General features: G+C 35.3%; 1 protein-coding gene and 1 pseudogene across 1 annotated transcript; both read left to right on the top strand.

Annotated features, from left to right (window-relative positions):
* Nucleotides 1–10862: 10862 nt before the first annotated feature.
* On the top strand, nt 10863–12798 carry LOC126721629 (L-ascorbate oxidase-like; annotated as a pseudogene).
* Nucleotides 12799–14409: 1611 nt separating this feature from the next.
* LOC126721628 (uncharacterized) lies at nt 14410–16021 on the top strand. Its single transcript, XM_050424681.1, has 3 exons — nt 14410–14592; nt 15468–15656; nt 15740–16021. Exons 1-3 carry the CDS (start codon nt 14410–14412, stop codon nt 16019–16021), a joined length of 654 nt encoding a protein of 217 aa, XP_050280638.1.
* Nucleotides 16022–26830: the final 10809 nt, after the last annotated feature.

Below are 26830 nucleotides of genomic sequence, written 5' to 3'. Positions count from 1 at the left end.
TACAAACACTTGTTGTAGGAAACCTCCTCCAGATAGCACTCTCACCTCAATATTGATTGTGAAAATATTATAACTATAGAAAGATCTCCAAGAAATAAACCATAGGAGCAAAGCAAACCCAAAATCTGAAAATAAACAAACACACACAAGCAAAAGAACACCAAGGATTTACGTGATTTAGCTTTTGGCCAACATCACTGCCAACGACAAAAAATTCCACTAATCAAATATAGAGATATACAAGTTGGTGTATCAGTATTCTTACACACACCCAATTCCCAATACACCCAATAGCTCTCTCACAAATAATAAAGAATAGAGAAAACCTTGTACCCTATTCTAAACTAGAGAACTCTCACAAATATGCAGCAACCAATCTCTTTATTTCACTCTCTTTTTTCATCTCTTCAATTGCGGCAACACATGTCCTATTTATACATGGAGTTAGTCGGCTAAGATGCAAGTCCTTCAAGGAATAGAAATTGTATTACATACAATTTCCTTATGTCCACATGCAAAATACTAATCCAAGAAAAGACAAACTACTTCAAGTGGAACTCTAAATCTCAAGGATACCTAGTTTAATTTCTACTATTCCAAGTTGGATATCTAAGGCCGGTTGGGTACTAGTTTGAAAGTAATCCAATAACAAGAGTCCTAATAGGACTCAACCACTTATCATTGGACCAAATGCAAGCCACACATAGCAAATCTCCACCTTGGCTTGAATCCAATCAAACCACACAATCAAAACTTCTCCGTCGTCACCACCAAAAACCCGTAAGGGCTATTACAAACTGCAAATGCCAATCAGTCCAAGCAATGCTTGAACTTGTGCAAAGGAATTGGCTTAGTCATCATGTCAGCTGGATTATCTGCAGTCCCAATTTTCTTAAGAAGAATATCTTGTTCATCAATAATTTCACGAACAGAGTGGAAGCAAACATCAATATGTTTAGTTCGAGAGTGATGGACTTGGTTCTTTGCTAAATAAATAGCACTCTGGCTATCACAAAAAATAGAGACATGCTCTTGATAAATTCCCAAGTCTTCAACCAAACTAGGTAGCCAAATAGCCTCCTTAATGGCTTCAATCACAACCATGTATTTAGCTTCAGTGGTTGATAATGCAACAATGGACTGCAATGTCGACCTCCAACTCACCGATGCTTTAGCAAGGGTAAACATGTAGCCTGTAGTAGAACGGTGCTTATCTAAATCACTAGCAAAATTCGAGTCAACATAACCAACTAAGTGGCTTCCAACATTATCATCTCTCTCAAACTTCAAACCCAAATCAATAGTTCCCAAGATGTATCTCAAGATCCATTTAGCTACTTGCCAATGACCTTTTCTTGGATCATGCATATAACAACTAACCATACTAATAGCTTGTGAAATGTCCGGCCGAGTACACATCATTACACATATGAGGCTACCAACCAAACTCACATACGGGACATGAGCCATGTACTCACGCTCCTCATTAGTACGCAGTGATAAAGAAGCACTAAGCTTAAAATAAGGGGCCAAAGGAGTACTCACAGGCTTGGTATTGGAATTCATACCAAAACGTTGTAGTACTTTAGTCCAATATTGTTTCCGTGTCAAATGAACAGTGTCCTTCACTCTATCTCCTACGATCTCCATTCCAAGTATCTTCTTTGCTTCACCGAGATCCTTCATCTTAAATTCTGAACTCAACTGAGTCTTCAATCGTTCCATTTCTGCCTTGTTCTTACATGCCACCAATATTTCATCTACATATAAAAGCAAGTAGATATAGGATCCATAAGAAAGCCTATGAAGATATACACTGTTAGGTTCATATTTTTATGTAATTGGCATATCCTATTAACAAAACGCAATTTACTTGTTTACTATATGTCATTGTTTTCCACATGGTGCGCATAACATGTTTGGTAAGTGCCTTTAGGAAAGACAGGGATGAAGCCAATCAAAACAGTCAATCCTAGATCGTGCTATGGTTTCTCAGGACTGGCTGTTTTTAGATAGGCTAGTGTATTTCATTCATTGTATTTGGGTTATTATTGTATTGGGCTTACTTTTGTACTTGAGGTTTTGTCATGGATTGACAAAGGGGGAGATTTTTAGGGTCATGTATTTTGGTATTGTCAACCATGCCAAATTATATGTCTTTTATTGAGTTTTGATGTGTTTTAAAGTTGTAATTGAAGACCAAGTTGAAGACACAAAGTATGCTTAAGAAAAGCTCAAAAAAAAAAAAAAAAAAAAAAACACATTTTCAGCATGTACCTCAATAGCAGCTCGATACCTCTCAATAAAAGTTAGAAACTTACTGCCTCCTCAACACAAGCTCGACACAAGCTCGGTCTATCGAGCTTTGCAAATATGCAAAAATTAACAACGCAAAAAAGTCTTTAACTTATTCATTTGAAACCCAAATTGAGATCCATTTGAACAAGTATTTAAATAAAATCATAAGCCATCTATTAGAAAGCTTTTTAGAGAGAGAAACACCCCGTTTATGTGGTTAGGGTTTTGTAACCAAGTTTTCTCTATTTCACCAAACCAAAGAGTTCTTGCTGCATTTCTTGTACGCCTTTAAGTTTTGTAACCAAGCAAATTCTTTAACACCAACATTGAAGATCTTATTGGTGTTCTATGTGAAACGGTTGCAAATCAACTTCAACAATCAAAGGATTGTTCTAGAGTTAGGCATGTACTGGGATCCGTGCGAAGGAATTAGTCACAGATTGGATATTTGTGCATCAAAGGAAAAGGCTACTACAAGATAAAGTCTGATTTGGTATTGGAGCGAAGGTTCAACCGTAGGTTGGTATTTTGGGATAATCCAAGGTAGTGGTAAGATTTCTCATACTCGTAACCGCTTGATTATTGATTAGTGGATTCTTGGGAGTGATGACCTTAAATTCACCCAGTGGGGTTTTTGCCTTGCAAGAGGTTTTCTCTATTTGTCAACAAATCACTGTGTTAATTTATTTTTTTCGTATTAATTTATTTGTTTATTTGTTGGTGCCTCCACAATTTGCATGTAATTTGACCTCATTAATCAACTTGGGTAATTGAATTAATTAACCGGGGTCAAGTTATCTTAACCCAACAAGTGCTATTAGAGCGGGCATACTCTGATTAGGTTTTAATCTTTGCTGTGTGATCCATTGACTCCTATTGTCATGAATACTCTTGATTATTTTGATTTGCATGATATTGTTTTGAATGATGATGATGATATTCAAGATGCCTATTGTAAGCTTTAAAAATTTTGTATGAAATATCTTAAAAGTTCTACAAAATTAAAAGCCAAATTTAAATAGGTCAAACTTGAAAAAGATGATTTGATTGCAAAATTGGATGGAGCCAATAATTTGAATGAGAATTTAAAAAATAAAAAATCAATTTTCATCTTAGGTGGACAAAATTAAAAGTTTGGAAGAGCAACTAGTTGAATCTAAAACTGAAGTTGAAAAATTAACTAGTGTTAAACTTGTTTTTGAGTTTTACTCAAAAGAAAAAGATTTTTATATTCCTCCATTTAAAAGGAATAATGAAGAGTTGAAAGCTAATTTTGCTAGGATAGACAATGGTAAAAAATTCGATGTTGACGTTGAAGTTTCTAAACCTATATCTAAAACTCCTTCTAGACTGAAAGAAAAATCTGAATTTTTCCCCACTTGTCATCATTGTCATATTGTTAGTCATATTAGGCCAAATTGTCCTAAGTTTAGGTCTTTGTCAACTTCTAAGGTTAGACTTCCTTTAGGAAGCCTAGTAGTTCTAAAACTACTCATATTTGTCACCATTGTGGTGCTTTCAGTCACACTTATCCTAATTGTTTTAAACTTTTCCCTCATAAGAGAGTATCCAATAGGTCTCATCCTTTATCTAAAGGCTCTATACCTATTCTTGGTGATTTATTAAAAGCTTTGAGCTTTTTAACTCAATTTTAGGGGAATTTTAATTCCTCTTTGTCCTTTAGTAGTCATACTAAGACACGTGCATTTTCATCTTCACAGCCAAAAACTCGTGCTATGTGGGTGATGAAGGATCCTAAGACTTAATTGTCTTTCAATTTGTCATTTGCTTTAATTTTTTCTATCTAAAGTAGGACTTTCATGCTTGATTTCTTATATGTTTTTGGAATCATGCTTTCATGCATTGCATTGTTTTTGCATCTCTTTTTTTTTTCTTTTTTTCTTTTTTGCATATGTTTTCTTTTTAATATCTTTTATTGCTTTAAAAAAATTGAAAATTTTGAAAAATACAAAAACAGTGTGTGAATGTGTATACTGGTACTTGTATACCTTGGATGGCCATTGAAACAAAGTTTTTCAACTTTGTATCTCTTGAAGCTTAGATGAGCATCCTCATGTACAACTAAGCAATGTGAGCTTTGTGACTCGTTTAAGTGATTTGTATGATTTGGTTAATCTTCTCTCATTCATATCTTTATCACTCTTTTTGATGGGAAAGACTAAAAAATCGTAAGAGAAATGCATAAATAACCATCTCATCACTAAAACTTGTCAATCATAAAACATTTGTGTGCAATTCATAAAAGCTGTGCTCGGTAAGGTGTAGTACTTGCATAGCAAGAAAAGGATGTTTGGCTAACATATTTGGGTATTTCTTTTCTCACTCTTATATACCCATACATGTTATGCCATTTTTTACTTAAAAGAAAAATATGCAAAGAATATGAAAAGCAAAAGGAATCAAAATTCTTTTAAATATGGTTGCAAGCATGCTTCTAGGAGATGTGAAAGTTATATGATGTACCCCAAAGGAGATGGTCCCTATCAAACAGTTGTGATTATGTGTGGATGTATTTGATTCTCCAATATCATTGCTCTTCATATAGTGTGACACTTATACTTTCTTGCAAAAGTTTCACACACAACACGCGATTCTTTACTATTATTGATACAATGTACAAGTACAATGTGTTTTGGCCATTTAAAGTTACTCTTGTACTAGTGTGAGTATTATTATTATTTTTTAAAAAAAGAAAAAAGAAAAATTTGTGTCTTTGCTTTAAAAAGTCTTTTGGAGTTTTGAGTTTTGAATTTTTTTTTCCCTTTGTGTCCATATCAACTTCTTGTCATGTTCTTCTTGTAGGTCTATGGTTCCTTGTTCTCCTCATACCCTCTATGCCAGTTTTCTATATGTCTTCAGTCAAGTTTTTTTTGGCTTTCTATGCCCTTTGACAATCATGTCAAAAAGGGGGAAAATTTTGAGATTTGAAGTTCATTCCTCAGGGGGAGTAATAGATTTAGGAGGAGAACTTCATGTTAAAGGGAAGAAAATCTTTGACGTAACTAACTTAGGGGGAGAGTTAGTTTGATACATTTTGATATTGATATATTTTGTGTTGTGTCTTTGGTTTGTAACCATTTACATACATCATGTGTTGTTTCTATAAATAATGATGATGTATGTGTTTCACTCTTTATCTCACATGTGTTGTTTCTTTTCTCACTTTATACACATGTTTCTTTTTTATTTAACTTATCATTGTTTTCCAGATGATACCTTGATGCATCTTGTTTAGTGCCTTTCAAGAAAGACAAGTTAAAGCCAACTCAAGATTTCGAGCCTTCTTCTTGCAGCAACTTCCAAGGTTCAGATCTTTTAGACTAGGCTTATTTTTTTTTTTGTAATCTTGAGTAGAATGTATTCTAGGACGTTCAATGTACTCTTGTGGTTTTGCCATGGATTGCCAAAGGGGGAGATTTTTAGATTCGTATTTTTATGTAATTGGTATATCCTATGACAAAATGCAATTTACTTGTTTACTATCTGTCATTGTTTTTCACATGGTGTGCATAACATGTTTCTTAAGTACTTTCAGGAAAGAGAGGTATGAAGCTAATCAAAATAGTCAATTCTAGTTCATGCTATGGTTTCTCAAGATTAGTTGTTTTTAGATAGACTAGTGTATTTGAATATGGGTTCATTCATTGTATTTGGGTTATTATTGTATTGGGCTTACTTTTGTACTAGAGGTTTTGTCATGGATTGACAAAGGGGGAGATTGTCAGAGTCATGTGTTTTGGTATTGTCAACCATGCCAAATTATGTGTCTTAAAGTTGTAATTGAAAACCAAGTTGAAGACATAAAGTTTGCTATAAAAAAACTCAAGAAAAACACATTTTCACCTTGTACCTTGGTAGCAGCTCGATACCTCTCAATAGAAGCTAGAAACTTACTGCATCCTCGATACAAGCTCAACACAAGCTCGAACTATTGAAATTTTTCTCTTGACACAAGCTCAATAGTAGCTCGATCTATTCGTGGATTAGCAAAATCAACAACGCTAAAAAACTCATAACTTATTCGTTTGAATCCCGAATTGAGATCTATTTGAACCGATATTTAAAGACCATCATAAGCCATCTATTAGAAGGCTTTTTAGAGAGAGAAACACTCTATTTATGGGGCTAGGGTTTTGTAACAAATTTTTCTCTATTACACCAAACAAAAGAGTTCTTGTTGCGTTTCTTATACGTCTTTGAGTTTTGTAACCAATAAAATTTTCTAGCACCAACATTGAAGATCTTATTGGTGTTTCTATGTGAACCTTTTGCAAATCAACTACAACAATTAAAGGCTTGCTGTGGAGTTAGTCACGTACTAGGATTCGTGCAAAGGAGCTAGTCACAGATTGGAGATTTGTGCATTAAAGGAAAGAAGGCTACTACAAGATCAAGTCCATTGGATATTGGAGCGAAGGTTTAACTGTAGGCTGGTATTTTGGAATAGGCTAGGGTAGTGATAAGATTCCTTATACTTATAATTGCTTGATTATTAATTAGTGGATTCTTAGGAGTGGTGACCTTAAATTCACCCTGTGGGGTTTTTGCCTTGTGAGTGGTTTTCCCCATTTGTCAACAAATCAACGTGTTAATTTATTTTCCACTGCATATTAGTTTATTTGGTGATTTTTTGGTGCCTCCACTATTTGCATGTAATTTGACCTAATTAATAAACTTGGGTAATTGAATTAGTTAACCAGGGTGAAACTATCTTAACCCAACATACACAATGATCAAACTGGCTCCTAGTGTAGTTCTGCCCTATCTCCTAGTGTAGTTTTGCCCAATCATGAAGCAATCAAACCACTTATACCACCGTTGGGGAGACTGTTTCAATCCATACAATGATTTCTTCAATTTGCAAACCCAATTCTCCTTACCAACAACTTCAAAACCATGAGGTTGAGACATGTAAATCTCTTCCTCCAAATCTCCACGCAAGAAAGCTGTCTTCACACCAAGTTGTGCTAACTCGAGATCAAATTGTGCCAACAAAGCTAGCAAAATACGAATAGAGGAATGTTTAACAATAGGAGAGAACACTTCGTTGTAGTAAATCCCTTATTTTTGAGCATATCCTTTAGCAACCAATCTAGCTTTGAACCACACATTATCTTTTCTTGTAGGTCCTCATTTCTTTGTGTAGAGCCATTTGCACCCAATCTCTTTCTTGCCTTTAGGAAGCTGTACCAAATCCTAAGTCTGATTCTTGTGAAGAGATCGCATCTCCTCATTGATAGCCTTCTTCCATTCACCACTCTCAAATGTGCATACAGCTTCTTTATAGGTGGATGGAATATCTTCTTCAACAATTGGAAGTGCATAAGCTACAGCATTAAAAAATCTAGCTGGTTTTTGAATTTCCTGCTGGGATCTTCTCACTACAATGGACTTTGTCAACTATGAAGATGTTAAAACTAGAGCTTCACTCTCATCTAAATTATTTCCCTCATCAACCACAATATCATTATCTATGTCAACATACTTTGAAACTAAGTTTGCTACGGATCACTCTCAACTATGCTCTCCTCCACCTACTTAATAGGCTTGACAAACTTAGATTCATTAAATGTAACATCTTGGATATGAATCATCTTCTTTGTCTTGGAACACCAAAGCTTATATCCATTTACACCTAAACCAAAACCCAAGAAAATAGCTTTCTTGTCTCTAGAATCCAATTTTGAATCCTTCACATGAAAATATGCAAGACAACCAAATATGCGCAAGGAATCAAAATTAGTAGCAGGAGATCCAGACCATACCTCTAGGGGAGTTTTCCCCTCATTCACAACTGCAGGAAAATGGTTGATGATATGACTTGCATACGTTACTGCCTCATCCCAAAATTCGTTACCTAATTTTGTTTAAGACAACATACACCGCACCTTCTCCAGCAAAGTACGATTCATTCTTTTAGTCACTCCATTTTGTTGTAGGGTACCTCTAATAGTGAAGTGACAAGCAATACCTTCATCTTGACAAACTTTCAAAAATGGATTAGACTTGTACTCACCACCATTATTAGATCTAAGCCGTTTTATCTTACAACCTATTTGAGTTTCAATCAATTTCTTCCACTTCAAAAATACATCAAGAACCTCATCCTTGTGCTTCATAGTATAAACCCAAACTTGGCGGGAGTAATAATCAACAAAGGTAACATAATAATGCTTACCTCTAAGAGAAGCAACCTTCGCAGACCCCACACATTTATGTGTACATAGTCAAGTGTACCCTTTGTCTGATGAACTACAGTGTCAAACTTGATCTAATTTGCTTTCTCAAAACACGATGCTCACAAAATTCTAACTTGCAAGTCTTGGAACCCTTTAGCAAACCTTGCTTTACGAGACTTTACAAAGCATTTTCACTGGCATGGCCTAAATACATGTGCCAAAGTCTAGTAGTATCCGAAGCAACCTCCCTAGTAATATCAGAAGTTGTGGTTGCTCCACCTACAATAGTAATTCCATCAAGGAAATACATATTCCTTTTACGAATGGCCCTCAATGCTACAAATGCACCATATGAAACTTTCAAAATTCCATTCTCCATGGTAATCTTAAATCCCTTGGATTCTAAGAAACCAACAAATATTAGATTCTTTTTCAAGTCTAGTACATTTTGAACTTCCGCCAAATTGCGAACTATTCCATCATGCAACTTTAGCTTGATTTTACCCATCCCAAAGATCTCATAGGCTTCATCATTACCCATGGGGACTGAACCATGTACCAACTCATCTAGATTGAAAAACCATTCCTTCTTCAGACACATATGAAAGGTACAAGCAGAATCCATGATCCATTCATCTGAATAGCAAACAAATAATGAACCAGTCAATGTAAAATTAGAATCTCCATCCTTACTATCTGCTACATTAGCATTAGAATCTTTCTTGTCCTTATTCTTCAAAAGTGGGCAATCTTTCTTCCAATGCCCCTTATTGCTACAAAAGGCACACTTATCTTCCTAATTTTCCTCTTTGTAGATCCTTTTGGCTTAGAGCGCAATCTACCTCTTCTACTAGACTTCTTATGTTCAGACCTACCTCTAACCATTAGGGCTTCACTACTTGTACCCATGTAGGCCTGCTTATCTTTCTTACGATATTCATTGTTAGTCAAAGCATTGGACACATCATTAAACTTAATTTCATTTTTCCCATACAATAGTGTTGCGATTAAATGATCATAAGTATCAGGTAGAGAATTCAACAATAAGAGAGCCTTATCTTTTTCTTTAATCTCAACCTCTAAATTTTGCAAATCAGCAAGTATTTTATTTTAATCATTAAAGTGCTCAAACATAGAAATACATGGACAATACTGGAAATGGAAGAGCTTTTTCTTCAAATATAAACAGTTCTCTCTTCATCATATACTTATCTTCTAACACCTTCCAAAGCTCTTTAGCCTTCGTCTCTCTCATAACAAAATACTTTTGATCCTTGGCCAAACACAAACGGATGGTGCCGGAAGCTTGTCTATTTATCTTGTCCCAATCTTTGTCTTACATCTCTTTAGGTTTGTCTTCAAAGCAATATCCAACTCTTGTTGGATCAAGATATCCATAACTTCACATTGCCATATGCCAAAGTTGTTTGTTCCATCAAACTTCTATACCTCAAATTTGGCATTAGAAACCATCGTTCTAACTGTCAAAGGTTTTGCAGAAGACTCTGCCAAAGCTTTTCTAAAGGAATCTACCAAAGCTTTTCTAGAGGACTCTGCCGAAGATTTTGTATAGGAATCACCTGACATCTTTCTCCTCAATAATTAAATTCACAAATCAATCACCAAAATCTCCAAAGAGAACAAATCCAAACGCCTAGGTAATGAACCTAGGCTTTGATACCAATTAGTTGTAGGAAAGCACCTCCAAATAGCTCTCCCACCTCAATATTAATTGTGAAAATATTATAACTATAGAAAGATCTCCAAGAAATAAACAATAGAAACAAAGCAGACCCAAAATAAATAAAATAATAAAATAAAACACACAAACAAGAGAACACCAAGGATTTACATGGTTCAGGTTTTGGCTTACATCCACGGGCAACGACAAAAAATTACACTAATCAAATATGGAGATATACAAGTTGGTATATCAGTATTCTTACACACACCCAATCCGCAATACACCTAATAACTCTCTTACAAATAACAAAGAATAGAGAAAACCTTGTACCCTATTCTAAACTAGAGAACTCTCACAAATTTGCAGCAATCAATCTCTCTATTTCACTCTCTTTTTTCTTCTCTTCAATTGCCGCAACACGTCCTATTTATACATAGAGTTAGTCAACTAAGATGCAAGTGGAATATAAATTGTATTACATACAATTTCCTTATGCCCACGTGCAAAATACTAATCCAAGCAAAGACAAACTGCTTCAAGTGGAACTCTAAATCTCAAAGATATCTAGTTTGCTATTATTCCAAGTTGAACTTGGATATCTAAGTCCGGTTGGGTATTAGTTTGAAAGTAATCCAATAACAAGAGTCCTAATAAGACTCGACCACTTATTAGTGGACCAAATGCAAGCCACACGTAACAACACTATGTTAACTGAGAATGTTACAGTGCATTGGCATGGAATCCGACAGGTATTGTCATTATTTCCATTGTGCTTTTCATATTATTGAACCCCACTGTTGAAAACAAAGAAACAGGCAAAAAAGTTAGCACTGAACTATTCTTAATTATTGAGATGTTTGATTTCAAACTTTTTTTATTGCATCTTTGTTTGTGCTTGCTTGGCTACAGTATGGAACACCTTGGCATGCTTGAACTGATGGGGTTACTCAATGTGCAATTATGCCCGGAGAAACCTTGGATTACAAGTTTGTAGTTGAGAGTGCAAGTCTCTAATTAGCAAACATTGCGGAAAGATCCATTCAGATTTTCAGTACCAACAGTTTTGTCTGTTTTTTTTTTTTTTTTTCTTCCTAACACAATGTTTTTGAAAATGTAGGCCGGGACATATCTTTACCATGCGCATTATGGAATGCAAATATCAGGAGGGATGTATGGATTCATTATTGTAAAAATACCTGATGCAGTTTCTGAGCCCTTTACCTATATGATCATGACCATACCATTCTTCTTAAAGATTGGTACATCAGTAGTACTTGCGAAGAAGCCGTAGGCTTATCTTCCATACCCTTTAAATGGGTAGGAGAACCACAGGTAACAGATTTCATCATACTACATATAAAAATAGAAAAGTGGTTTCACATAAAACCATAATAATATTTCTTAATCTACTTTTCAGTCACTCTTGATAAATGGAAGAGGAAGGTTCAACTGTTCTGCTGCAGACACAGCTTCCGGAATTTGTAATGCAACAAATTCAGATTGCTCTCTCTATTCTTTGATAGTAGTCCCTGGAAAAACATATAGACTAAGGATTGCCAGCTTGACTTCCCTATCGGCATTGAGCTTTGAAATTGAGGTAATTTTTGATATCTTGGACTATCTCCATTTGATTACATAAGTGTTTGTTGTTTTGGCGTGTGTTGGGTTCCACGTCAGACAATTATTAGGCTGAGTTAGGCTATATAAGTGACTACGAGGAACTTGATTTGTTCTAGTGACTAGTGTTTTTTTGGGTTACCACATAATTAATATGTCATTAAGTTTTATGACATACTTTCTGATCTATGCTAGCGCTGCGGGGCCATAGCATGACTGTGTTTGAAGCAGATGGAAGCTTTGTTGAGCCATTTGTAACAAAGAACCTATACATAAATTCTGGTGAGACATACTCAGTGATAGTAAAAGCAGACCGAGACTCTAAAAGAAATGATTGGATCACAACTAATACTATTGGCAGAAAACCTTCAACTCCAACTGGTCTAGGCATCTTCAATTACCATCCAAATTATCACTACAAATGCCCAACAACAGAACCAACAACTGGTCCTCTTTGGAATGACACGGCTTCAAAATTGGCTCAAAGCCGTGCCATCAAAGCCCACCCTGACTATGTCACAGCACCACCTCCCACATCGGATATTGTCATTGTGCTTTTCAACACACAAAATTTGGTCAATGGTATTTACCGCTAGTCTTTAAATATCACTTAGCCTTCCACTTACTCCTTTCCTTGTTCAATTAAAATATAATTTCACTGATACATTTTTGATCAAAGCCCACCTCCGGATACTTATGATGTTGAAAATTATGACATATACAGTGTTGCTGAGAATAAAAATGCCACTTCTAGCAATGCCATTTATAGGATAGGCTTCAATACCACAGTGGATATTATACTTCAAAAATGCAAACACTACGACCAATGCTACAAGTGAGACACATCCGTGGCATTTGCATGGCCATGACTTTTTGATATTAGGCTATGGAGACGGTAAGTTTAATATTACAAAGACCCAAAAAGCTACAACCTCGCAAATCCAATCATGAGGAATACTGTATCCATATGGATGGACTGCTTTGATGACACCGGAGTAAAGTGATAGCTACAAACATGGTGGCATGAGGAGTATCAGTATAAGCCAACAGCCCAATTCAATCAATTTTTTAAGTCCAACCATGTTGATTTTCATGCCTAGCAAATAAAGCATTATTTGCTTGACAATTCAAAATATATTTGAAGTCATTTTCTCCAAGAAGTCAAAGAGTATTTAATGTTGGTTTCTTAGGAAACATCCAATCATTATGTTTTATTCCTCCTAACACCTGAGTGTCCCAAGTTCCAACCAAGATCCAACAATCTGATGTCAGTTCGGCCCAAAAGCTTTCCTTGAAGATTAGAATAACAGCCAATTATTTTCAATGTTTTTTTTATCATTAATAACAAAGTCAAAATAGTCTTTAATTAGTGTCTCCTAGGATGAATCAGACTTTATGTTTTATTTCTCCTAAGCAGACGAGTATTTTATTGTGTTTCAAGTTTCTAAGAGTCATATCTGATTTTAGTCAAGTTAAGTGAATGTTTTTTTATTATTATTTTTATTTTCCTATGCTTGGGGAGACTGTTCCAAGTTCTATTTAAACCTTGTGGCTGAATCAAATAAAATTTAGAGTTTATTTGCATAATTAAAAACCTTGTGTTTTTCAGAAGTTGGATTTCTTCTAAATTAACTCTTATCCCTTGGGTGGATTCCTTTAGGTGCCGAGTATCGGTTTCTGTATCTCTTGAGTGGTGTTAATTTGTATCCCATAAAGTGCTAAGCTAAAATAATTTTGTATCCTTAGTTAAACTCCTTGGTTGGTATTATCTGTATCCCTTTGGGTTCTTACTTGTGGTGAACTTATCTATCCTTTGATTCTTGAGTGTTTTCATTATCTTATAAAACCAGAAAATATAAAATATATTTATCTAGCCTATCTTCATTTATCATATCGATTAAGTTTGGGTTGCCCCTTACAACTCCAATATCAGTTGGTATTACAGCAAGTTTTTTCCTGTTGGGTCTATTGAAGTTCTCATGCTATTCTAGAATTGATTGTTCATCTTCTTCGTGAATTTTGTATTTTCTCATGAAGTTTATGTGTTCATGCCATATATTTATGGAAAGATCTACCTTTCTAGTTTCTAACAACAACAACAACAACAACAACAAAAATCATGATTTCGAGTTTTCTACAGTGAGATATTTGCAATTTACTAAGCAAACGTCAATCTGTCAGAAAGTGACGAATTTGCTTATTCTTGTTCAAGATGGCTCCAAGACAATTAAGAAGTGTACAATCTGACTTTGTGAAGATCTTCATCAAAGGATGGATAAGATCCTTCATCAGTGACCAACCTCTCCAATTCAAAATTTTGGGAGAAAACGTTCAATTGTTTGCAAAGAAGTTGATTCCAAATTTCCAATGATGACCATTCAAGTTCTATTTCAGAACCTACTATTGAGAATCCATGGCATATGGATTTTTCCCTTTCAAACATATTTGAAGATATCAAAGAGTGCTCTAGAGAAGATGCTACGGTAGATTGGTATTTTGCGCTATGATGAAGTTCAAGAGCCAACTTATAATGAAGAATCAAAAGTTGATTTAAATGAAGACAATCAAGATGGTGATTTTGGTGCTGAAAGTTTTGACATCCAACCAGCGATGACTACCCAAGAAGATGAGCTTTTCTATTCTATGGCTGCTATGGGAAAGGATGTGGAACCAACAACTTATGTTCTGAGTGAAGTTCAATCCTCGTTGAAAGGATTCAATGGCTTAACTCCAAAAGAGGTTCTTGCTAGTTTGCCTCCACTTTGTGATATTCAACATCATAGTTCATTCCAGGTGTTATTCTTCCTATCTAGCCTCATTATAGAATTCCACCTTGTGAACATGTTGAATTAATTGTAGAATTGTTGAAATGGGATTTGATTGTGGAGTCTATTAGTCCTTGTGTTGTTTCAATCTTATTAACTTCCAAAAGGACTAAAATTTGGAGGATGTGTTTTAATGATACTACAGTCGATTTGCTTGATGAACTGTTTTGTGCTAAGGTCTTTTTTAAAATTGACCTAGGCAGCAACTATCATCATATAAGAATTAAAGAACATGATGAATGGAAGACAACATTTAAAATCAGAGCTGACCTCAATGAGTGGCTTGTTTTGTTGTATGGGTTGTCTAACTCAACTAGTAGATTCATGAGGTTAATAACTCAATTTTGGGAAAATCTTGTGGGAAAGTATGTGGTGATGTATCTTGATGATGTCTTGATTGACATGAATGGCAGAATTCAACACTTAAAGCATTTTCCTTGTGTTTTTCAAATGCTTCAAGAAAGTTGGTTGTTTATCAATCTTGGGATGTGCTTGTTAAGGACAGATTAAGTTGTGTTAGTGTATGATGTGAGTGCTATTGGCATAAACTTGAAGGATAAAAGGGAAAAATGATATTCTTGACTAGCCTACTCCTAAAAGACTGACTAATGTGATAAGTTTTCAAGTTTTATCTTCATTTTACAATCGCTTCATCAAAAGCTTCAATTCCATTATTACTTTAATGAAGGATGCTTAGAAGAAAAAGGAGTTCCATTGGACTAGCAAAGCCAAAAAGAGGTATACAGTAGTTGAAGTTCAGACTTGTTGAAGCTTATTTACTAGCACTACCAGAACTTTCTAAAGCAGTTCAAGTGGAGTGTGATGACTCTAGTGTGGACATAGGTGTCATGCTTATGCAAAGAAGGGAGGCCAATTGCTTATTTCAGTGGGAAGTTCAATGATGTGAAGCTGGACTACTTGATTTTTGGGGAGTTGTTTGTTGTTGTACAAGCTTTGGGGCAATGGGAGCATTATCTCAATGGAGTGGAGTTTGTTCTCTATTCTGATCTTAAGGCTTTCAAGTTTCTAAAGGTGCAAAAGAAACTCAATCCAAGGCATATAAGTTGTACTTGTTACTTCAAGAAGTTTACTTTGATTTCATAGCATAAAACTAGTTAATTAAACCAAGTGCTAGTGCATTGAGTCAAAAATATGGTTTGATGGCTATTATTTCTTGTGAGATCATTGGCCTTAATCTCACACCAGATTGTTATGCAATGGATCCATTCTTGTCTAAGGTGTCGAATGTTGTAAGAGATGGAAAGAGTCAAGAGTACTTGATGATGAATGACTTTCTCTTTAGGGGAAATTGGCTATACCAATCTGAAGGATCTGCAAAATGTTTGAAGAACTACTTGTTGGTGGATTTTGTGAATATTTTGATCAAGGCAAAATGAAAAATCTTGTGAAGAAAAGATACAACCTTTGCCTATACTTGAAGAGTGGTGTTGCTCACTTTATATAGATATGTCTTGGATATCAAGTGGCCAAGGGAGGAGTCCAAAATACAGGTTCATATTTGTTCTTGCTGATTCCTAATACTTATTGGGAGCTTTTTTCTATGGGCTTTGTTCTTAATTTGCCTGGACAGCATGGTTGTCATTGCATTTTTGTTGAGGTTGATCAATTTTTGAAGAAAGATTATATCATACCTTGTAAGAACTCTATTGATGCATTTCATGTAGTAGCTTTGTTTTCCAAAGAAGAGTTTCATTTGAATGGAGTTCTTGAGTCCATCATTGTCACGCCCCAAACTCAAAAGGGTCCAAAGCATGAGAAAAACATCTCAAAGGCACCTGTAGATTTTTTTCCTTTTTGACAAATCAATCCAAATCATTCTTATCAAGTACCAACATCAAGAATTATCATAATAATTTCTTTAAAAATACTCCCAAAGTAAGTCAGAACTCTATGCAATAATTACAATGACCATTGGCCACACAAGAATGGAGGTATGAATAAATATAATTACATATCATCAACTTGTCCCATCAGTAGGAATAAAAGTCATCACCACTATTAGATACAAAAGAATGAGTCAAGCCTACTCTAGGATGTATATCTAAAAATCACCATAACAAATGTCCAACCTCCATCAGTAGTTAGTCTAACTACTGCTAGCCACAAAAACCTATCTCAAAACGATCATTGTTGAGTCTGAAAAAGTTTATAAAAGAATGGGATGAGACAAAACTTAGTAAGTAGCATAATTAATGGGGGTAGGGGAAGTGCAAGTCTCTAGATAATGAGTATTTCACAAAACATGCTATAATTTGGGAATTTCCATTTAATTTATGCAAAATAAATTTCATTAATGACATGAAAAGAATAATAGAAATAATGTAAAACCAAGCTTCCCAAAATAACTACGAAACTACATATTATTCACTGTGATCCATAAAAATATCTAATATCATTTCAAAACCAAAACCTTACCCAAGGCCAAATGACAAGGTCATCACACAAATAGGGTCATCACATAGATGGGTCATCACACAAACGGGGTCGTCACATAGACATGGTCGTCACACAGACAGGGTAATCACCAATATCATGACACAATGGCAAAACCACATCAAAAGCTCACAAGCTAATGTATTTAAAATACATAGTTCACTTCCAAGTAATTTCATAAAATATTTCAATAACCAAATATCCACAGTATTCTCAAAGTTCGCAAAACCATTTCTTGTCATAAATATTTTGCATAAATTTCCCAAATAATACAGATTAATATAAAGCATCTTTAGTATTTCCAAGTAATACCACAAACCATGAAATCCATTAGCAAAGGAATTCAAAGATGTTTTTCTTTTCCATGCCAAACATTCATGCATTTCCCCATATGCAATATTAAAGATGATGCCCTTTTTATTAATAATCACATGCATTAAGGTTACAACATAACGCTTTTTAGGAAAATATAGTTTCCATAAACAATTTTCCAAAATGTGTTTAACCCAAAAACAACATTTTATGCAATATGATTATTGTTCTAAAAAATCCCATTAAGAAGCTACTTACCTTGTAGCCCGCAAAAAACCTAATTATCCAAGTTCCAAAGGAAATTAGTTAGAAACTAAATAATATCAAGCAAACCTATCTCAATAAGCATCAGACTTGATATTGCGTCTAGCTACAATTTAGGAGTTTCCAAATCAGCAATTAATTAGGCAAGCCTAGTATTTAACCTCACATATAACATATTCCACTTCCAAAGTTTCTCAACAAATTAATTACAAGGCATAGACTCCAACTTATTCTCATAAATCATTCAAGGTATTACTACTAACATCAAAAACTCAACACTTTATAAGTAGTTTTCACAAGATTTATATAACATCATCAAGAGACCCATGACACCAAAATCATAATATTCTCCATGACAAACAGTTTGAATCTTTAACTAGCACCAAATAATCAATAAAAATTATATTCACCATCTATTTCACATTAAAAAACCAAAACCCCCAAATCTTCACCACTTAGATAGCCACCATTGTAAAAACTATAAATCCACTCATCAAATAATTACACCAACACAAAACCCATACATATAAACACATAAATATCACTTTCAAAGCTCATAAATCACAAGGGTATCATTATCAAAGCTTAGATATAGAAAACCTCTAGCAAAAGCATATAAACCCATTAAAAAAATTAGAGATTTTACCTCAAATAAAAGATATGAAGGTGATTAGAGGTTCTTAAAGATTTTCCGATGATCTTGTCGGAAAAATAATGGTGGAGATGGTGGTGAAGAAGGTACACCGGTGGGAGAGGAGTGTTTGTTGTGTTTGTGAGAAAATGAAAAAGAAAAATAGAGAAAATGAGTTATAGCTGGCCAAAGAGAGTGAGGAATATTTGAGAGAATGAGTGGTGGTGGATAGAGGGGTAGGTGGGGCACGTGGGACACCAAAAAAATCTGACTTCCCTCTTCTTCTTCTTCTTCTTCTTCTTTTCTTTTCTTTTGACTTATGTGTTACAGTCACTTTAGATTGTGATGAACATTTTGTTTGTTATTGGAGAATACTTTGGAAGCTCTTAAGTGGCAGATTGGATTTCTTTAGTGCTTTCTATTCTCAAGTTGATGATCACTAAGAAGTTATGAATAGACTTCTTGGAAATTTGCTGAGAGGTTCAAAGAGAGAGCATCCAAGGAAATGGGAGCTTGTTATTTCTCAAGATACGAAACCCCCATTTGAAGTTGTTCATGACAAAAATCTAATTCATGTTATTGTTCTCTTACCTTCTCGAATCAAGTGAGAGTAAGTATGAAAGTTGATGCTCAACGAAGAATTTTGGAGTTTCAAGAGGGTGCTTATGATTTTTCTAGCTGGTGTTTGTAAGAAACTCAAGGAAGGAAAGTCTAGTTCAAGCGTAATAGTGATGAAGTTGGATGAAAAAACTTAGGATGATTTAAACTTAAACTCAAGGATGAGTGTTTCTCAAGAGGGGGAGTATGACACCGGAGTAAAATGGCAGCTACAAACATGGTGGCATGACGAGTATCAGTATAAGCCTACAACCCAATCCAATCAGTTTCCTAAGCCCAACCATGTTGATTTTCAAGCCCAAAAAATAAAGTCATTATTTGCCCGACAATTCAGAAGATATTTGAAGTCATTTTCTCCAAGAAGGCAAATAGTATTTGTACATTACACCAGCCAAGTCATGTGTGAATGCTAATGTGGTTGGATTTAGACCCTACACGTGGGCTAGCTGTAAGAAAAGGAAGGAAAATGTTGGCTGAGGGCGATCATCTTTAGCTTGTGCCAATGATGTGACCAGCTTGGGGAAGAGTGAAAAATGCACCTAGCGTGGACACCTAACACCAGCATAAAAGGGAGATAGCGGCCTCCCAAAATCCTAGTGTTCATTTGACACATCTCATCAGTAAGATGGTCCAAACAACTACCAAAAACAGCACGCATGAGCTAAATTTGATCTAAGATGGTAGCAAGAGCTGCCTCTACTTCAGAAGAATAAGGTGGAGCAAATGAGGGAGAAGGTCGAGAGGCATAGGTAGCATCCTCCACAGCTCAAAAAGCAGCCTCCTCTTGCTGAGCGAGAGTAAGCTCCTGACAAGGCCACTTGGCCTTGGCCACCAGCTATGCAGCGCTTCTCTGTATAGATTCCTTGCTAATAGCACCCATGATATTAAAAAAAGGTAAAGAAGGAATAGGAAAGTGTGTGATAGCTGAAGAAAAGATTAGTTTATCACGTGTAGCAGTGTCTCGATAGATATCTATCATAGATACTATCATATGTGAAGGAAAGTCTATAGAGACACCCTTCAAGAGAGAGAAAATAAAACGAGCACGAGGCTCAGTGATAGTGTTATAGTGTGATCATGGTGTGAGAAAAAAAGTCATTACCATATTAAGGATCCTTGGACCCTTAGCAAAGTCATGAGTGGTGAAATTAAGAGAATAACCTATAACATAGGGTGCTCACAAAAACGTGAGGCTAGCTCTTCTCGAGAGATAGAACAGAGACAAGGTGCACTAGGATTGTCTGGATGAGCTACCTTAGGGACATGTAGTACATCGAAAATGAGCACTAGCGCAACTACGATACATGTTCCTCAGAATACCGTATTAAACTGGGGAATAGAGGTATCGATAGCATGTATGTTGGAGTAGAACTCCTATATAAACACGCTAAAACATCTAGAGGGTTTCTCGCAAAGAGATTCCAAACCCCAAAAGCTAAATGCACCGGGTAAGAAAGTTTCTGGAAAATCAGACAGAACAATAAGGCATTCCCAATAAATCGCCCTATGGCAAAAGTTCGCCTCAAAATCCTTTTGGGATTCTGAATCATGGAACCTATCTCTGGAAGGAAGAGAAGAAGAAAAGGAGGAACCATGATGAGATATCGGAGTCTCCAAAGGAATAGACTTCTTAGGTGCCATAGTAGGAAACTAAAGAAAAGAGAGAAACAAAACATAACCAGAAGATATGCTTAGGAATAGAAGAAGGAAAGGAGCAATGCATGAGCAGCTTATGTGCAAAAATAAATTGCATCATGGGAAAAAAACCCAATTCAAATTACATCACTCATAGTTCATAATCAAGCACACAACTTAGAATGCATGAAAACATGATTATAATGCTAGAAAATGCAATGCATGAAAACAACAAAGCCAAACCAAAAATTTTTAGCAAAATCATAAAACCCCCCAAAATTTCCCAAAACTATCGAAAACCTAGGTCTAAATGCGTGAAAATGCATGAAGAATAAACAAAAAGAGGGATTAAGACCACATACCAATGAATTGAAGCTTAGAATGGGCTAAAATTGAGGTTGGAAGAAGGGTTTTTGTTAAAAAGAAGCATTTGGATCGAGAGAAAATGAAGAGGTGTCAAGTGTTTAAGTGAGAATGAAACCAAGTTGACCCCTCGAGTATATATAGAATCAGGCTTCTTGATAGATTGAGAAGTATCGAAGAGGTATTGACAGCTAAAAACTTTGATGTATCAAGGTAGGTGTCGAGGAGGTGTTAATTAGACAAAGAGTTCAAAAATTTGGCTCGATAGATTGGGCTATATGTCGAGAGGTATCGAGAAAAACCTAGAAAGCCTCGATAAAAGAGGCTTGTGTCAAGCTAGTATCGAGACTACTGTCAAGCTAGTATCGAGTAGCACAGACACATGAATTTTCAAGGGAGAAAAGACATGATATGAATGCAAACACAATAAACACCATACCAAACATCAAAGAAGCATGTTATGCACTCAAACACACCCAAAAACTCTAGATGCAAAGCAATCCTAGATCCAAAACACTAAACAAGTCTAAACAATTTTTTTTTTTTTTTTTCAAAAACAAGTTAAGAAAATTTAGTGAACTTATACTACCACATATATTCCTTGTGCTGACCAAATCACATTGTGTCTCATCATATGAAAACAATGAGATAAGAAAATCAAGAACATTCACACACAATCATAACCATTTGATGGGGACCATCACCTTTGAGGTACATTATATAACTCCCACACTCTTGCAATTATATTTGTTAGGTTCATATTTTTAAGTAATTGGCATATCCTATGACAAAATGCATTTTACTTTTATTTGGGTAAATCTAAGTAGGTTTGAGATGATGATTACAAGTGGTTACATTGAAGATATGAAGATTACTCAAGAACTGCTCAAGAAGAAGTGAATCTGCAAGTCCCGATACCATCTCGATACCTATCGATCTATCGAGATTTACTAAAACTCTATACCTATCTCGATATCTCTTGATCTATTGAGATTACAAGATTCCTAATATAGCCTGCAATGTTTTAATTCTAAAAAGCTATTTGTTTATAGGTATGTATAATACTTATAGGACTAGGAAAGCCTAAGGTTTGTGTAAACCTAATTGGAATAGAAGAGCTCATTAAAAAGGCCTATTAAGATCCTATTTAAATAAAGAGGTGGAGAAAGAAAACCTTAACCCTATAAAGCTTCATAAGGTTTTCTTTTTGTTATGTTCTAAGACTTTAGAAACTAAATGTAATAGAACTTCAATTTGTATAGTATTGGCAAACCATGATCGAAACATAGAGTCTAGGTTTAGGCTGCTAAAAGTGTGTTTTATTGTAAAATTGGAATTGAGTGATTGCAGAATTTATTGGACTAAATCTACAAGGCTCAATCGATTGAGAATTAGACTCGATCAATCAAATCTCGTGCAGATTTATTTTTCTGCAGAATTTCCAATTCAACCCAAGCCTATATGACGTGTAAGGTTTTATGTTTGACTCCAAGTATAAAAGCAAAAACCCTAACTAGTGCTATGTGTTGAATCTCTTGTGAGATCTAGAGGTGTTTACCTTCATACACACTTAGGGTTATCAAAATCAAGATTCATGTAAAGAACTTGGTGATCGCTTCAGTTGCTGCATAGAGAACTTAAAGAAGATCTAAAACCTTTGAATGGATTCTCAAAGTCACAAGTAGGAGAACTTGTAGTTGTAGTGGATCAAGGAAAGAAGTAGTACATGGACTCGGAGTTGTCACGTGATCGTGGTAGTAAGTTTTCTACTAGAGGTAGTAATAGGATGTTAGTGGCCTAAATTCTATTGTACAAATTTCAATTCTTTCATAGTGGATCTGTTTTACTTTGAGGATAGCTAGGTTAAATCCTCCCAAGTTTTTTACCGGTTTGGTTTTCCTGGGTTATCGTATCGTGTGTTCTTTATATTTTTGCATTATTTACATGATATGATTTGAATGTGTTTTAACCTAGATCTAAATAATTTATCTAAGTAATCACTTGGCTAAATAACTAGGTTAAACAACTTGTGTTTTAAGGGGTCTAAAAACATACACTTTTTGAAACCCTAGCCTCCTTTTACAAAAGAAAGAGATATTGTTACATTTCTTGTTCACCTTTGAGTTTCGTAACCAAGCAAAGTCTCTAGCACCAACATTGAAGATCATATTGTTGTTTCTATATGAAGCTATTGCAAATCAACTATAACAATCAAAGGGTTGATATAGAGTTAGTCACATACTGGTATCCGTGCAAAGGAGTTAGTCACATATTGGAGATTTGTGCAACAAAGGAAAGAAGGCTACTACAAGATTAAGTCCAATTGACTATTGGACCAAAGGTTTAACTGTAGATTGATATTTTGGGATAGGCCAAGGTAGTGGTAAAACTCTTCATACTTGTAACCGCTTGATTATTGATTAGTGGATTCTTGGGAGTGATGACCTTAAATTCACCCAATAGAGGGTTTTTGCATTGTGAGAGGTTTTCCCCATTTGTCAACAAATCACAACTCAATTTAATTTCCGCTGCATTTAGTTTATTTGGTGATTTGTTGGTGCCTCCACCATTTGCATGTAATTTGATCTAATTAATCAACTTGGGTAATTGAAATAATTAATCGGGGTCAATCTATCTTAACCCAACAATATTTAAAAGCATTTTGATTCTTTTTATTTTTTATGTACTTTGCATATTTTTCTTTTTTAAGTATAAAAAGGCATATCTGCATGGGCATATAAGAGAGAGAAGAGAAATACCCATTTATGTTAGCCAAACATCTTTTCCTTGTTATGTAAGTGCTACACCTTATCGAGCACAACTTTTATGAATTGCACACAAATGTTTTATGATTGATGAGTTTTACTGGTGAGATGGTTATTTATGTCTTTTTCTTAGGATTTTTTAGTCCTTCCCCTCAAAATAAGTTATAAAGATATGAATGATAAAAGATTAACCAAATCATACAAATCACACAACAAGCCATAAAGCTTACATTGCTTAGTTGTGCATAAAGATACTCATCTAAGTTACAAGTGATACAAAGTTAAGAAACCTTATTTCATTGGCCATTCAAGGTACACATGTACCAGTATACACAAACACACACTGTTTTTACTTCTTCTTTTTTATTGAATGCAAATACCAAAAAAAAAAAAAAAAAAAAAAAAAAAAAACACAAACAAACAAGCATATAAAGAAAAAACACAAGAAACTAGATGCAAATGCATGAGGAAGAAGGAGAAAGATTACTCCAAAGAGATTACACCAATGTTTTGGCGTAAGAATTCAAATCGACGACCATTCAAAGGCTTTGTGAAAAGATCAGTCTTTTGATCATCAATGTTAATGAGCTCAAGAGTGAGAATGCAATCTTCAACCAATTCATGAATGAAATGATGTCGGATCTCAATATGTTTAGTTTGGGAGTGTTGATTACTTTAAGATCAATATGCATCATGAAACATACTTCATGTTTATTAGCCAGATCATATAGTAAGGTTCTTTCTTTGCAACCTCTGCTAGACAACATTAATCGAGCTATTGTCTTTCTTTTACCAACAACCCTGCGTATGCCCCTTTTGAGACAGTCTAATCTTCTTTGAAGTTTGCATTTTTTTGAGAATCAACTATTCTATTACCTAAACTAATTCTAGCAAATCATCCATATACATATCTTTTTCAACCAACAAGAACATCAATTTCAAATAAGTGTCGGACTTACATGTCCTAAGAAACTGAAGAACATCAATGTTAGTATCACAAGAGAAACTGATAGAAAAAAATTTTGTTCATGTAATTTGTATCCATGACAACAGGGGTCAATGGATTACACAACATAGATTAAAACCTAATCAAAGTGTGTCTGCTCTAATACCACTTGTTGGGTTAAAATAGATTGACCTCAGTTATTTAATTCATGGTGGCACCAACACTTCACCAAATAAACTAAATACAGTAGAAATTAAATTGACATGATGATTTGTTGAAGAATGGGGAAAACCTCTCACAAGGCAAAAACCCCACTGGGTAAATTTCAGGTCACCACTCTCAAGAATCCACTAATCAATAATCAAGCAGTTACAAATATGAGGAATCTTACCACTACTATAGCCTATCCCAAAACACCAACCTACAGTTAAACCTTCGCTTCAATACCCAATCGAACTTGCTCTTGTATTAGACTTTTTCACTTTAAAGAAATCTCCAATCCATGACTAACTCCTTTGTGCGGATCCTAGTATGTGACTAACTCCAGCAACTTGATTGATTGTTATTGGCTGCAAAATTCTTCACTTCATAAATGATAAAGTTCAGAAAACACTTGGTTACAAGACCCTAAGACGTATAAACATAGTAGCTTCTCATAGAGTATATGAGTTCTAGGTCTCCATTTCCGTACTTGATGACTTTTAAAATAAGCCTTATATATGACTAGGTTTGTAGAGAGAGAAACACTAATCATTCATGTCATCATAGGCCAAATTTCAGATCTGAGAATTTTGAAATTGTAATTATTGATAGATTGAACTTGTGTTAAGCTTGTGTTGAGCTTCTTCATTAATCCTTGATAGCAGCTAGTGTCAAGCTTATGTCGAGTTTTAATGAAACAACTTTTCTTCACTTGTTTCTTGTATCAAACTTCATATCTTTAATGATAATGTTTTATATGTTTGGACAACATACTTCTTGATACATTAAACCCAACTTAGATCTACCCACTGACAAGTAAAGTGCGTTTTGTCAAAGGATTAACCAATTACATGGAAAATATTACCCTAACAAGGACCTCCAACATTCTCAAGCCACTATGTGGGTAGAGTTCCATTCCTTGGGCCAGAGGATATCCACTCCTCAAACCCCACAAGAAGGCCAACCACCTCAGGGAGAGACTGAAAGGTCAACCCTTGTTCCACCTCAAAACCAAGGTCCACTTCTCAATCAAGAGCAAAGGGCATAACCACAGCCCAATGTGCCTCAAGCATCTCCATACCTAACTAGGAAGGATGTTGCAGTTATCAGAGGGTACAATTCTGATCTTCAATTCGATGAGTTTGATCTTTTTTTTCAACGGTTGAAGACAAGAGAAGAGTAGGGGCAATCAAAGCCAGCACCACGGGTAGATTAACAAACAAGATGGGGAGGCTACCCTCTTATACGAGAGTGGGTCTAATTCTGATCTAAAACTGAACCAATAATTATTGCTAAGACAACGGGGTGGGTAAGCCTACCGCCACCTTAAGCCAAGGGCTATAAATAGCCAGGCTTAGTTGATAAATCTCATGCCAAAGGTTACACCTATCCATAGTCGGACCTCTCTTCTCGGCGAACTTTTGCTTGAGGCTAGAAAAGCAAAGAGTTGTGCTTACTTTGATATGAGATCTCCCTATGTTGAGGAGATGGCTTGAAAGCCTTATCCCATTAACTACACCCTCCCATTTTTCCAAAAGATGATGGTATGATTGGGAATGCCAGAGAGCATATCAGGAGGTATATAGATGCTCTAATTGCTCACTCTCATGACCAAGAGTTGAGACTTAGGGAGTTTTTTAAGTCCCTGTAAGGTCAAGCTTTTACTTGGTATACTAGCCTTTTACCAGGGTCATTTCTTAGTTGGAATGATATGGTTATTCAGTTTATGAAAAAATTCTCTACTGTGGATGAAAGGCTACCAGATCTGCAGCAAGAGAGGCAGAGAGTCTCTGAGGGGTTACTGGACTACATTCATAGGCTCAGAGACCTCTCGTTGATATACTATGATCCTGTGGAGGAAGAAAGATTTTTGGATATTTGTATTGTTGGTATGTCGTTTGAATACGACCCTTATTTGGATAACTTGCAGATCCCTATCTTCACAAGACTAGTGGAGGATGCTAGAAGAACCAGTATGTCAGTGAAGAAACCTTCCAAGGTCTTGACTTCACAAACC

The sequence above is a fragment of the Quercus robur genome, chromosome 4, assembly GCF_932294415.1.
Source record: "Quercus robur chromosome 4, dhQueRobu3.1, whole genome shotgun sequence".
NCBI lineage: Eukaryota > Viridiplantae > Streptophyta > Magnoliopsida > Fagales > Fagaceae > Quercus > Quercus robur.
The sequence above is the reverse complement of the archived record's forward strand: the minus strand, read 5'-3'. Positions and strand labels throughout refer to the sequence as shown.

Coding starts and splice junctions, on each gene's coding strand:
- LOC126721628 (XM_050424681.1), top strand. CDS start 14,410: ATGACTACCCAAGAAGATGAGCTTTTCTATTCTATGGCTGCTATGGGA. Junction 14,593..15,467: donor AACATCATAGTTCATTCCAG/GTGTTATTCTTC, acceptor GTGTGGACATAG/GTGTCATGCTTATGCAAAGA. Junction 15,657..15,739: donor AGGCTTTCAAGTTTCTAAAG/GTGCAAAAGAAA, acceptor GCATAAAACTAG/TTAATTAAACCAAGTGCTAG.